Here is a 14,968-nt window from a genome sequence, read left to right on the forward strand (position 1 = left end):
AGGTAGGATATGCATATTATTCGTGTTTGGGCTCATTGTCATGCTGGAAGACCCATGACATTTGACGGAGACCCAGCTTTCTGACACTTGGTCCGACATTGCGCTCCACAATGCCTCCAAAATGCCTTGGTATTCTCCTGATTTCATGATGCCAGCAAAGCAATCCCAAAACATCACTGAACCTCCTCCATGTTTGACTATAGGGAAGGTGTTATTTTCTTTGAAGGATTAATGTTGTTTTTTGTAAACATAGAGATGGTGTGCTTTCCCATAAAGCTCTAATTTGGTCTCAGTCCACAGGACATTCTCCCAGAAGGATTTTGGCATGTTCAGGTGTTTTGGCAAATTGCAGTTGGGCTTTCTTATGTCTTTCTCTCAGCAGTGGGGACCTCCTTGGTCTCCTACCATATAACCCCCTTTCATTGAGTTGGCGACGGATGGTGCGAGTTGAAACTGTTGTACATTGTGTCTGAAGGTCAACTTGAATCTGGGTGTCAGTTGACTGAGGTGCTTTCTCCACCATCCAAACAATCCTTCGCTGCAATCTTCCATCAAGGTCTCTTGCTGCCACATCCAGGGAGGTTGGCTACAGTGGCATGGGCCAACATTACATACGGTGGAAACAGGAACAGCAAGGTCTCTGTAGCCTTGAGATTGTCCACGCTTGGCTACAACCTTGTGTCGGACCTCCTCAGATAATTCTCTGGTTTTCTTTCTTTTTTCCATGCTCATTGCGATACACACAGTAACACAAAACAGAAGAATGATTCCTTTTCTCTATTCAAAATGGTTGAATTAGTGAGCTCAATTCCAAAGTAAAGTGTTGTGTTTTTGCGGACTTTACCGTAGTAATAACTGTAGTGTTTTTTGCAGACATGACTGTAGTATTTGCTGAAGTGTTTTTACGGACTGTAGTAACACCTGCCGACACAGGTGTGTGACAGGCCGCCTATTAAGTTGGGTCAACAGTTCTGAGCAATGGAACGGACCAGACAACACCTTAGCAAAAATATAAACATTTGATTACAATTGTAACATCTAAACGTAAGACAGGTTCAAGGCCCATTAAAGGGAAACAGTAGAGGCAGGTACTGGAGGACGCTGCCAATAAAATGCTTTGACCTCAAACCAGCAAAGCCTCTCCAAACAAACCAACTGAATTAAACCAAAAGGACATTATTGCAGTGGCTTTACATAATGAACATCTCGAATATTGTGACATGAATAAACTCACTGATGGTCAAACAACACATACCATTATGAACAATCGACCACACCTCAAACATTTCTTCAAGACAGCATGGTCACAAAATGGTTGCTCACAGAAATAAAACAGCAACGACGCCGTACAGCCAACACACCACCCACACACACACACACACACACACACACACACACACACTCACACACAAATATTTTAGTCCCAGTAACCGCTCTGCCGAATCCACAATAATGTCCATCTTCCTGAAATTTCCCTCCACGTTACCTGTGACATTGATCACCATTGCCATAAAAATCACAAAGTCCACCTTCTTTACACTTAACATTCCTGGATCCTGCTGGAGGGAAGCCAACTCTGCAGGCTGTATTGAAGGCCTTTCCAATACCATGGAGTCCTCAAGAATACCTTTCATTCCCTCCACCCTTTTGTCACCCTCTGCATATGAAATGTTCTGGACAGCCCTGACTTTGGCAACCTCATTCTCTTTCACAATTGTTGGGCACTCCAAAGATGTAGCTTCATGCCTTCCACCACAGTTGCAACACTTCACAGTCTTCATAAACATTTACCATGACCTTCATTTCCACATCTCGGATTCTTTCGCCTGCAGACACTCTACATGTCCGGCAGGCAGCCTAGTGGTTAGAGCATTGGGCCAGTAACTAACTGAAAGGTTGATGGATCGAATCCCTGTGCTGACAAGGTACAAATCTGTTGTTCTGCCACCAAGCAAAGCAGTTAACCAAATGTTCACTGGGTAGTGAAGACGTGGATGTTGATGAACTACTCTAGGGTAGGAGGCAGTATTTTGATGTCCGGATGAAAGGCGTGCCCGTAATAAACTGCCTGCTACTCAGGCTCAGAAGGTAGGATATGCATATTATTAGTAGATTTGGATAGAAAACACTCTGACATTTCTAAAACGGTTTGAATGATGTCTGTGAGTATAACAGAACTCATATGGCAGGCAAAAACCTAAGAAAAATCCAACCAGGAAGTTTGACCTCACATGGTTGTAGTCATTTCAAATTATGTTCTATCTAAACTACAGTGTCTGTGATGTCATATTGCACTTCCTAAGGCTTCCACTAGATGACAACAGTCATTAGAACCTTGTTTGAGGCTTCTACAATGCAATTTGATTGAATAATCCCCGGAACAGTAAGTGGTCGACCTGGTGTCATTGACTTACCTCGTTCGCGCTCACGTAGGGCTAGCCATTTATTTTTTCTTCTGTAATGAATCTGCTATTGTCCGGTTGGAATATTATCGAAATTCTACGTTAAAAACACCCTAAAGATTGATTGTGAACATGGTTTGACATGTTTCTACAAACGCTGAGGGAACTTTATAACTTTTTGTCGACGGTGGATAGATGCATTTTGGAATGGTGATCTGGACGCGCCATCAAAATGGATTTATTTCGACATAAATTATGGACTTTATCGAACAAATGAACATTTCTTGTGGAAGTGGGAGACCTTCTGAGTGCATTCAGCCGAAGATCAGAAAAGGTAAGATAATATTTTTAACATATTTCAGCGTTTTGTGGATGCCGTGAGTGGACGGCTAACTGAATAGCTTGGGGCTCAGTACTCAGAATATTGAACAATGTGCTTTCTCCGTGAAGTTATTTTGAAATCTGACAAAGCGGTTGCATAAAGGAATAGTTCATCTATACTTCTTTAATTAATTGTTATATATTTTGTCAACGTTTATGATGAGTATTTCTGTAAATTATGGTGCCTATTCATTGGATATTTTGGGGTGAATACATTTTCTAAACGTCACGCGCCAATGTAAAATGTTGTTTTTGGATATAGATATGAACTTGATGGAACAAAAAATGCATGTATTGTCTAACATAATGTCCTAGGAGTGTCATCTGATGAAGATCGTCAAAGGTTAGTGCATAATTTTAGCTGGTTTTGTGCTTTTGGACGGCTACCCTTGCTTTGAAAATGGCTGTCCTTGCTAGGAAAATGGCTGTGTTGTTGTTTTTTTTGCTGTGGTGGTACCCCGTTCCGCCCGCCTAGATGTAAGAAGTTAATAATAACACTTTAATAATGTTTACATATCTTGCATTACTCATGTCATATGTATATACTGTATTATATACTATCTATTGCATCTTAGCATATGTGCTCTGATATTGCTCATCCATATATTTATACAGTATATTATTATTCCGTTCCTTTACTTAGATTTGTGTGTATTAGGTATTTGTTGTGGAATTGTTAGATATTACTTGTTAGATATTGCTGCACTGTCGGAACTAGAAGCACAAGCATTTCACTACACTCGCAATAACATCTGCTAACCATGTGTATGTGAGCAATACAATTTGATTTGATTAACAGAAATCCCATGCATCTTTGTTTCTGAGTTTGAACACTGGAATGTGAGATGTAAACCTTGATTAGGATGATAGAAATCCTCATTATTTGGTTCAATGATTTAAAAAAAATATTTCCAGTTGTGTAGTGGTGCCTGGAGAAGTCATTATAACCTACTTACATTTTTCCCAAAATTTCAGCACACTTATATGGAAGGACATTCAACAAGCACAGCACTTACACAAATGACTGATGATTGGCTGAGAGAAATTGATAATAAAAAGATTGTGGGGACCGTTTTGTTAGACTTCAGTGCGTCTTTTGACATTATTGATCATAGTCTGCTGCTGGAAAAACTAATGTGTTATGGCTTTACAACCCCTGCGATATTGTGGATAAAGTGTTACCTGTCTAATAGAACACAGAGGGTGTTCTTTGATGGAAGCCTCTCCAACATAATTCAGGTAGAATCAGGCATTCCTCAGTGCAGCTGTCTAGGCCCCTAAAATTTTTAAAATCTTTACTAACGACATGGCTTTGAGTAAAGCCAGTGTGTCGATGTATGCAGATGACTCAACACTATACATGTTAGCTACTAAAGCAACTGAAATGACTGCAACACTTAAAAAAGAGCTGAAGTTAGTTTTGAATGGGTGGCAAGGAATAAGTTAGTCCTAAATATTTAAAAAACTAAAAGCATTGTATTTGGGACAAATCATTCACTAAACCCTAAACCTCAACTAAATCTTGTAATAAATAATGTGGAAATTGAGCAAGTTGAAGTGACTAAATTGCTTGGAGTATCCCTGGATTGTAAACTGTCATGGTCAAAACATATTGATACAACAAATCAAATCAAATGTTATTTGTCACATGCGCCGAATACAACAGGTGTAGACCTTACAGTCAAATGCTTACTTACAAGCCCTTAACCAACAATGCAGTTTTAAGAAAATAACCCCCCCCCCAAAAAAAAAGTAAGAGACAAGAATAACAAATAATTAAAGAGCAGCAGTAAATAACAATGGCGGGGCTATATACAGGGGGTACTGGTACAGAGTCAATGTGCAGGGGCACCGGTGTCGAGATAATTGAGGTAATATGTACATGTAGGTAGAGTTATTAAAGTGACTATGCATAGATAATAACAGAGTAGCAGCAGCGTAGAAGAGGGTGGGGTGGGGTGGGGGGTCAATGCAAATAGTCCGGGTTTCCATTTGATTAGCTGTTCAAGAGTCTAATGGCTTGGGGGTAGAAGCTGTTTAGAAGCCTCTTGGACCTAGACTTGGCGCTCCGGTACTGCTTGCCGTGCAGTAGCAGAGAGAACAGTCTATGACTAGGGTTGCTGGAGTCTTTGACAATTTTTAGGGCCTTCCTCTGACACCGCCTGGTATAGAGGTCCTGGATGGCAGGAAGCTTGGCCCCAGTGATGTACTGGGCCATATGCACTACCCTCTGTAGTGCCTTGTGGTCGGAGGCCGAGCAGTTGCCATACCAGGCAGTGATGCAACCCGTCAGGATGCTCTCGATGGTGCAGCTGTTAAACCTTTTAAGGATCAGAGGACCCATGCCAAATTTTTTCAGTCTCCTGAGGGGGAATAGGTTTTGTCGTGCCCTCTTCACGACTGTCTTGGTGTGCTTGGACCATGTTAGTTTGTTGGTGATGTGGACACCAAGGAACTTGACGCTTTCAACTTGCTCCACTACAGCCCTGTTGATGAGAATGGAGGCGTGCTCGGTCCTCCTTTTCCTGTAGTCCACAATCATCTCCTTTGTCTTGATCACATTGAGGGAGAGGTTGTTGTCCTTGCACCACACGGTCAAGATTATGACCTCCCTATAGGCTGTCTCATCGTTGTCGGTGATCAGGCCCACCACTGTTGTGTCATCAGCAAACTTAATGATGGTGTTGGAGTCGTGCCTGGCCATGCAGTCATGAGTGAACAGGGAGTACAGGAGGGGACTGAGCACGCACCCCTGAGGGGCCCCCGTGTTGAGGATCAGACTGGTGGATGTGTTGTTACCTACCCTTGCCACCTGGGGGCGGCCCGTCAGGAAGTCCAGGATCCAGTTGCAGAGGGAGGTGTTTAATCCCAGGGTACTTAGCTTAGTGATGAGCTTTGAGGGCACTATGGTGTTGAACGCTGTGCTGTAGTCAATGAATAGCATTCTCACATAGGTGTTCCTTTTGTCCAGGTGGGCAAGGGCAGTGTGGAGTGCAATAGAGATTGCATCATCTGTGGATCTGTTGGTGCGGTATGCAAATTGGAGTGGGTCTAGGGTTTTTGGGATAATGGTGTTGATGTGAGCCATGACCAGCCTTTCAAAGCATTTTATGGCTACAGACATGAGTGCGATGGGTCGGTAGTCATTTAGGCAGGTTACCTTAATGTTCTTGGTCACAGGGACTATGGTGGTCTGCTTGAAACATGTTGGTATTACAGACTCAGACAGGGAGAGGTTGAAAATGTCAGTGAAGACACTTGCCAGTTGGTCAGCGCATGCTCAGAGTACACGTCCTGGTAATCCGTCTGGCCCTGCGGCCTTGTGAATGTTGACCTGTTTAAAGGTCTTACTCACATCGGCTGCAGAGAGCGTGATCACACAGTCGTCCGGAACAGCTGATGCTCTCGTGCATGTTTCAGTGTTACTTGCCTCAAAGAGAGCATAGAAGTTATTTAGCTCATCTGGTAGGCTTGTGACACTGGGCAGCTCTCGGCTGGGCTTCCCTTTGTAGTCCGTAATAGTTTGCAAGCCCTGCCACATCCGACAGCGTTGGAGCCGATGTAGTACGATTCAATCTTAGTCCTGTATTGATGCTTTGCCTGTTTGATGGTTCGTCGGAGGGCATAGTGGGATTTTTTATAAGCCTCCGGGTTAGAGTCCCGCTCCTTGAAAGCGGCAGCTCTACCCTTTAGCTCAGTGCGAATGTTGCCTGTAATCCATGGCTTCTGTTTGGGGTATATACGTACAGTCACTGTGCGGATGACGTCCTTGATGCACTTATTGATAAAGCCAGTGACTGATGTGGTATACTCCTCAATGCCGTCGGAAGAATCCCAGAACCCTATTCCAGTCTGTGCTAGCAAAACAGTAGCTAAGATGGGGATAAGTCGGTCCATAATAAAGCGCTGCTCTGCCTTCTTAACAGAACTATTAAACAAGGCAGGTCCTACAGGCTCTCATTTTGTCGCACCTGGACTACTGTTCAGTCGTGTGGTCAGGTGCCACAAAGAGGGACTCAGGAAAATTGCAATTGGCTCAGAACACAGCCCCACGGCTGGCCCTTGGATGTACACAGAGAGCACACATTAATACTATGCATGTCAATCTCTCCTGGCTCAAAGTGGAGGAGAGATTGACTTCATCACTACTTGTATTTGTGAGATGTATTGACATGTTGAACGCACCGAGCTGTCTGTTTAAATGACTAGCACACAGCTCAGACACCCATGCATGTCCCACAAAACATGCCACCAGAGGTCTCTTCACAGTCCAGAACAGACTATGGGAGGCGAACAGTACTACATAGAGCCATGATTACATGGAACTCTATTCCAGATCAGGTAACTGACGCAAGCAGTAGACTCAGATTTAAAAAACAGATAAAAATACACCTTATGGAACAGCGGGGACTGTGAAGCAACATAAACATAGGCACAGACACATGCATACAAACACATGATAACATACGCACTATACACACACGTACACATGGACTTTGTGTTGTAGATATGTGGTAGTGAAACCAAATGCATGCTTTTCAACCATTCGCTGCCCGCACCTGCCTGCCCGACTAGCATCACCACCCTGGACGGTTCTGACCTAGAATATGTGGACAACTATAAATACCTAGGTGTCTGGTTAGACTGTAAACTCTCCTTCCAGACTCATATTAAACATCTCCAATCCAAAATCAAATCTAGAATCGGCTTTCTATTTCGCAACAAAGCCTCCTTCACTCACGCCGCCAAACTTACCCTAGTAAAACTGACTATCCTACCGATCCTCGACTTCGGCGATGTCATCTACAAAATAGCTTCCATTACTCTACTCAGCAAACTGGATGCAGTCTATCACAGTGCCATCCGTTTTGTTACCAAATCACCTTATACCACCCACCACTGCGACCTGTATGCTCTAGTCGGCTGGCCCTCGCTACATATTCGTCGCTCGACCCACTGGCTCCAGGTCATCTATAAGTCTATGCTAGGTAAAGCTCTGCCTTATCTCAGTTCACTGGTCACGATAACAACACCCACCCGTTGCACACGTTCCAGCAGGTATATCTCGCTGATCATTCCCAAAGCCAACACCTCTTTGACCGCCTTTCCTTCCAGTTCTCTGCTGCCAGTGACTGGAACGAATTGCAAAAATCGCTGAAGTTGGAGACTTTTATTTCCCTCGCCAACTTTAAACATCAGCTACCCGAGCTGCTAACCGATCGCTGCAGCTGTACATAGTCCATCTGTAAATTGCCCACCCAATCTACCTACCTCATCCCCATACTGTTTTTATTTTATTTACTTTTCTGCTCTTTTGCACACCAGTATTTCTACTTGCACATCATCATATGCTCATTTATCACTCCAGTGTTAATCTGCTAAATTGTAATTATTTGCTCCTATGGCCTATTTATTGCCTACCTCCTCATGCCTTTTGCACACTGTATATAGACTTTCTTTTTTTCTACTGTGTCATTGACTTGTTTATTGTGTTATTGGCTTGTTTATTGTTTACTCCATGTGTAACTCTGTGTTGTTGTCTGTGTCACACTGCTTTGCTTTATCTTGGCCAGGTCGCAGTTGTAAATTAGAACTTGTTCTCAACTAACCTACCTGGTTTAAATAAAGGAGAAATAAAAAATAAAATATATAGTAGGGATCGTAGGGATCGGAGGGCACACAGCGTGTTGTGAAATCTGTTTTGAATGTATTGTAATGTTTTTAAAATTGTATAACTGCCTTAATTTTGCAGGTCCCCAGGAAGAGTAGCTGCTGCTTGGGAAGATCCATTATAAATACAAATACAAAATACATACAGGCTGTTCCTGTGTAAACTACTGGTGATAATAACTACTGGTGATAATAATTGGTTAGAGATTATGGTTTCATGATTTCTCAGAAATGAATCACTCGTCTAACCCATCAAACACACACTTTTAATTGACATGCAGCATTCACAAGAGCATACACTTTTTCTCAAAGATGCACACAGAGGCAAACATTAATTAAACTTCATTAACTTAAAGGTCTCAAACATATCTATCATTATATTCAGCAACTATTGATGGAACAATTGGAAGAAAATAGTCCAGTTCATCACATTTCATAATTTATCAAATGTACAGTGTAAAGTGAACTAATAATGTACAGTAGTTATACAATAAAAACAAGACAAAACAGATGTAGTTACTGTACCATTTAGAGATTACTTCTTTAATTGAAAATATACTTACTAAGTCAGTAAAAACCTTGGTTGAGACCATGCTGTTTCCAAACCATCCAGAGGATATCCTGTTTATACTGAGACAGCATAGCGCCAGGCCAGCTGTACCAGTACCACTCCACTGACTCATTCCACAAATAACTCTGTTATTGCTAGAAAAAGCCTCTCAAGTGCTCTTGCACAATTCTTAGAGGACACTCGATTACACTGGAAATAGAATGGGCAAAGTATGAGCAAAATTAGCAAAACTATATTCAGGAGGAGTGTAAATGTTTCTTGTAGGCCAGATTGCTACAAGAAAAAGCCTCTCAATTTGCACAAGTGCTCTTGCACAATTCTTAGAACACTCGATCACATTGGTATCTCAAACATATAAAAAAATAAATCTATAATTCAATAATTCAAGGGTTCCAGGATCAGGGTTGGCCCCACCAGCCATAGGCATAATAGCCATGTGAATACATCAATATACACATTGTCAGATAATGTCTAATAGAGACATGACTAATACAGTTCTATACTACAGTTTATCCCAGGTGTTAGCTGCGGTTTCAGATCCCCTTTGGGTTTGAAGGGCATGTGGTATCTCAGACACTTCCAGAAATGGCCATTAGGGTGCGCAGTGGAGCTGCTCTTTCCAGAGCTGGGCCTCCTCCACCTAAGCGCTCCCTGCTTCCTCCTGATGTAGTGCAGTGACTTGGGCAGGGAAGTGTAGTCCACCTTGCCATCTATCTCCACCAGGACAACCCGGAGGCCATTTTGGATCAAAGCGTCGTACAGGCCAATCTGCTGGTCGTAGCTAGGGCTGTCCTGCGGGCTCTGGTGCAGTGGTAACTGGTCCTCAGGATCCATTTTGGGGTGTAGAGGGGATACACTCTGGGCTGACAGGATGATGATGAGTCGTCTGCTTCTCCGCATTGTCTCTGAGGTGACATCATGGATCGCTACAGAGAAACATGGGACTTTATTTTGTGAACAGGGACAATGCAGTAGATCAACATTCACATCAATCAAAGTGTATGTGTGTGTGTACCTTCCCCAGGGAGGTCATCCCGGCCACTGACAAAAAGTGTGTATCCGTATCGTCTCTCCAACACCTCAGGTAGAACCTGCAGAGCAAACATCTCTGCCCTGGATAACCCATCACCATGGACATAACTGACATAGGCATCATACAGCTTTCCATCTGGTGCTGGAGAAGTAAAGAGGAGAGGAGCGGAGAGGAGAAGAGGAGAGAAGGAGAAGATAAATATTTTATCCATTATAAATATACATATTTAGAAAATGGCCAGAGACCTTCAGGTTTAGAGCCAGGAATCTTTTGTGATTTTGGAAGATCTGTTTACGCACCTCTCTTTTTGGACACTAGGGGGCGCAGTCTCCTATAGGCCAGCACCAGGTCCACTTTAAAGAGGCAGCACATCGCTACTCCAAGAATGACCATAGAAAAGGCCAGGCAGAGACACAGACATGTGTAGAAACCACTGTGATTGGCTAGAAAGGAAGGAAGTGAGCTATGAAGAGGTTATCACATTATATGCTGACTGACAGTAGCTAGTCTAAGTTACTGTAACAATATCAGCACCTTAAATCAAATCTCTCACAAATGACATGACCAACATCCTGTTCAAACACAGACTCTTATGGGTGATTTGAAGTCCTCCATGTTACTTAGGACTGTGTTTGGGATCCTACCTGGTTGGAGCCACAGAAACCCTACGTCCTGACCCAGGGCGTTCAAGGCAATGCAGCTGATGGTCACGTTGAGGAACTCAGGACGGACCTCATAGATAGACAGAGTGGACCGGCCATAGACCCCACTACTCCTAGGAAGGCTGAGGTTCAGGTGGTGAGAGAGTGAGATGGTCACAGTCACAGTGTAGGACAGAGCTCTACACACATACTCATGTACACGCATGTGTACCCACACACGCACACACCTCTACAAACACACAGACTGAGATACAGAGCGTATACTACAGTTTTAAAAGAGTACTCACATTGTTGTCTTTGTCACGTTGAGCTGTTCTATGTGGTCAGTATGTCTTCCATCTACCGTCCAGAACATAAAGCTCTCTGACTCTGTACCTTCACCGACCCCCAGAAACGCTGAACACACCAGCTCTACTCTTGAGCCTGCCGTCAAACAGAAAACACTCTTGATGAGTCAGTGGCTGTGTCATGGCCCTTTTTAGTATTATCTACTAAAAAGCATGATGTCATCATTTCTCACCTGGTTCAACCGTAACGGTTTCTTTCCTTGGATAGGTTACTTGGGGTTTCAACGGGACTTTTTCTGCCAATACAAAGACAACACAGGTATGGCAAGATAGTCAAACAAAGCCGTATCGATAACGTACAGGTAAACAGAAATGCTCCAATCCTTACAATGTTACAAATCACCTAATTGTAACAAACAGAGAATAACAAATAAATTGAAAATATAAACAATTTACAATTTCACTCTTGGTTGCAGCCACAGAAAGTGTGGTGAGAAGAAATATATTCTCATGGCATAGAATTGAAAAGGAGGTTTAGCTTTACCTTTGTTGACTTTGAGCTGAGTGCTGTGGGTAGCGGTGTAGTTTCCCCCCTGCAGAGAGAACTCTACCAGGCAGGTATAAACTCCAGCATGGCTCTCAGTAGCATTGACCAACCGGAGCCTCTTCGGACCATCTTCTTCAATTATTGTCTCTCCATGCTTGTCGACAGGACTACAGTCCTGCACATCCCATCAGAGATGCTGTATGTCAAAGTTAGCTCACGCAATCCTGTCTAATTATCCCAAATGTCTTCAATGTTGTTTTCTATTACCAATTTTGAGTACTTGACAGCAATGACACAAGGTATCATGCTGATGTCATAAGCTGATGTCAGCTCTTATGATTGTTCATGACATCTGTTATGTCATTACTATGACATTGTAATGCAGGCCTTATGGCACGAGTATGTTTAGATGGGCGTCTGCTCTTACCTTGAACCATCGGATGTGTGCTGTGGGGTCTAGACCGAGGACATCCTGCTGTCTGCAGAACACCACTTCACTCATCCCCTGGGATACAGTCCTGTTCTCAGCTGGGACAGGACAGGGCCCAGGGTCCACAGACAACACAAACTTCATCTCCCACGATCCATTGGGGTACCTGTGTCATAACACACATGAACATATGACCAGCGCTCTCCATTTACTATTGAAACAATAAAGTTGAGAATTATTAAATGTGAGACATTAATACATTTAGGATCTGGAAAGTGAAGACTGATTCATGACAATCATCCTGGTTCAATCTGTGTGCGATATTGGAATCATCTCCAAACATTCTTGAAATCACTTTATGAACTAAAATATCTGATATGCTTTAACAAAGGCATTTGCTCAACTACATACAGTAACCTAGAGAGGTTTCTTACTTGCTCTCACAAGTGTAGTGTCCGTTATGGGAGGTGTGGGTAGGTAGAAACCACAGAACCTCCCCTCTGACCTCCACCCCAGAGGTCATGTTAAGGGTCTGGTTCCCCCCTCTACTCCAGGTCACAGTGGTTTGGTCCTCAGCGTCATCATAATCACTACACTTCAGCTGGAAGAAGTGACCTGCACTGATGTGGTGGACCTCTATGGCCCCCTGGTGTTCTGGATGACACAATGAAGAGGTTGTTGTTACTGGTTTATGTCAACTCAATACGACCATCAATTCCCTCAGGGCCAATTTAAAAGGAGGAGGACAGGAGTACTTAAAACAGTATAGGCTTGAGGTTTAGCACTTTATGACTAGCTGAGAAAACTGGAACTCGATGGCCATTCAGCGGCTACCCACAAACCATCATCTGTGACCCTCCAGTGGGTCCTGACCAAATCCCCGTTAGCCACTGATGAAGAGTAGTAGCTATCTATGCTAGAGCAAGTCTACATTGAGCATTGACAGTAAAATACCAATGTAGAGCACTTTTCAAGGCACCCCAAGCAGGAAATGAAACTGCTGCTGTTACACTTTAAGTGGTTGCTTGACCTTAATGTTTGCAATATCTGTCTACATGCATAAAAAGAAGCGCAAACCAATCAGCCTTTCTTCTGACGCACATTTCAGATTTTGACCCCATTTAGGGAGACAGGATGTATAGAAGGAGACAAACATTTAAGAGAGCCTTTCAAAACTAAACAGTGAGGGAGAGGGGGGTAGAGAGAGAGAGAAAGACAGCATAATACCACCTGTCTCCCATGACAGAAACAGTAAAATCAAACATATTACACCATTTTACACACCTAAATTAAAGCCCCACCTTTGAAAATGTTAATAAAGCCTTGAAAAATGAAATAATTTATGTACAAGTTACTGATAAGAGCTTTATATTACCTTTATTTAACTAGGCAAGTCAGTTAAGAACAAATTCTTATTTACAATGATGGCCTAACCCAGCCATTTGTGCACCACCCTATGGGACTCCCAATCACAGCCAGATGTGATGCAGCCTGGATTTGAACCAAGGACTGCAATGAGATGCAGTGCTTTAGAGCGCTGCGCCACTCGGGAGCCTGAGTGCTTAATAACAGTGGTATAATGTAACTAAGTAAAAATACTTTGAGGTACTACTTAAGTTGTTTTATGGGTATCTGAACTTCTTTTGGGCAACCTTTAATTTTACTCCACTACATTCCTAAAGAAAATATGTACTTTTTACTCACATACATTTTCCCTGACACCCAAAAGTACTCGTTACATTTCAAATTCTTAGCAAGACAGGATTCACTCACTTTCCAATTCACACACTTATCAAGAGAACGTACACCGAGGTCATCACTTCTGCCTTTGATTTGATAAGTAAACACATGCTTTGTTTGTAAATGTCTGAGTATGCCACTGGCTATCCATAAATAAAATAGGAAATCAAATCTGGTTTGCGTAATATACGGAATTTGAAATTATTTATAGCATTTACTTTTGATACTTAAGTGTATTTAAAACCAAATACTTTTAGACTTTCTCAAGTAAGCCTAGTATTTAACTGGGTGACTTTCACTTTTACTTGAGTCATTTTCTATTTTCTAAGGTATCTTTAGTTTTACGCAAGTATGACAATGTACTTTTCCCACTACTGCTTAATAAGTTAACATAGGGAACACAGTGTTTGTAGTGTTTTTGTGGACATGACTATAGTATACTATAGTATTCACTGTAGTGTTTTTGCAAACATAACTGTAGTATACTGTAGTATTTACTGAAGTGTTTTTTGCGGACATGACTGTAGAATATTACAGTGTTCACTGTAGTGTTTTTGAGGACATGACTGTAGTATGATATAGTAGTGGTTCCAAACCAGGGGTACTAGGACCCCTAGTTGGTAGCACAGCCTTTGGTCAAAATAACTGCAATCCAGCGCTTCCTATAGCCATTGATGAGTTTCCTGCACCTCTGTATTGGTAGTTTGACCCACTCCTCTTGTGCAAACTGCTGCAGTTCTCCCAGATTTGAAGAGTGCCTTCTCCACAGGTTTTCAATGGGATTTAGATCTGGACTCATTGCTGGCCACTTCAGAACAGTCCAGCATTTTGTCTTGAACCTTTGCTGGGTGTGTTTGGGCTCATTGTCATGCTGGAAGACCCATGACATTTGACGGAGACCCAGCTTTCTGACACTTGGTCCGACATTGCGCTCCACAATGCCTCCAAAATGCCTTGGTATTCTCCTGATTTCATGATGCCAGCAAAGCAATCCCAAAACATCACTGAACCTCCTCCATGTTTGACTATAGGGAAGGTGTTATTTTCTTTGAAGGATTAATGTTGTTTTTTGTAAACATAGAGATGGTGTGCTTTCCCATAAAGCTCTAATTTGGTCTAAGTCCACAGGACATTCTCCCAGAAGGATTTTGGCATGTTCAGGTGTTTTGGCAAATTGCAGTTGGGCTTTCTTATGTATTTCTCTCAGCAGTGGGGACTTCCTGGGTCTCCTACCATATATTTTAT

General features: G+C 42.6%; 1 protein-coding gene across 3 annotated transcripts in view; it reads right to left on the bottom strand.

The window, feature by feature from the left end:
* Positions 1 to 8,700: 8,700 nt before the first annotated feature.
* il1rl2 (interleukin 1 receptor-like 2) overlaps positions 8,701 to 14,968 on the bottom strand; it is a 29,440-nt gene continuing 23,172 nt past the window's right edge. The window contains exons 3-11 of one of the 3 annotated variants that reach the window (NM_001123633.1): positions 12,418 to 12,637; positions 11,981 to 12,149; positions 11,551 to 11,728; positions 11,240 to 11,302; positions 11,007 to 11,142; positions 10,702 to 10,841; positions 10,357 to 10,500; positions 10,040 to 10,198; positions 8,701 to 9,950 (exon numbers count right to left, since the gene is read on the bottom strand). In NM_001123633.1, coding sequence (NP_001117105.1) covers positions 9,511 to 9,950; positions 10,040 to 10,198; positions 10,357 to 10,500; positions 10,702 to 10,841; positions 11,007 to 11,142; positions 11,240 to 11,302; positions 11,551 to 11,728; positions 11,981 to 12,149; positions 12,418 to 12,637 — 1,649 coding nt within the window. In that variant the 3' untranslated portion in view covers positions 8,701 to 9,510. The remainder of the gene's footprint in view (positions 9,951 to 10,039; positions 10,199 to 10,356; positions 10,501 to 10,701; positions 10,842 to 11,006; positions 11,143 to 11,239; positions 11,303 to 11,550; positions 11,729 to 11,980; positions 12,150 to 12,417; positions 12,638 to 14,968) is intronic. The other 2 variants (XM_082968797.1, XM_045707209.2) reach the window with 2 other exon arrangements.

Source organism: Salmo salar, chromosome 25, assembly GCF_965601325.2.
Source record: "Salmo salar chromosome 25, fSalSal1, whole genome shotgun sequence".
NCBI classification, from domain to species: Eukaryota; Metazoa; Chordata; class Actinopteri; order Salmoniformes; family Salmonidae; genus Salmo; species Salmo salar.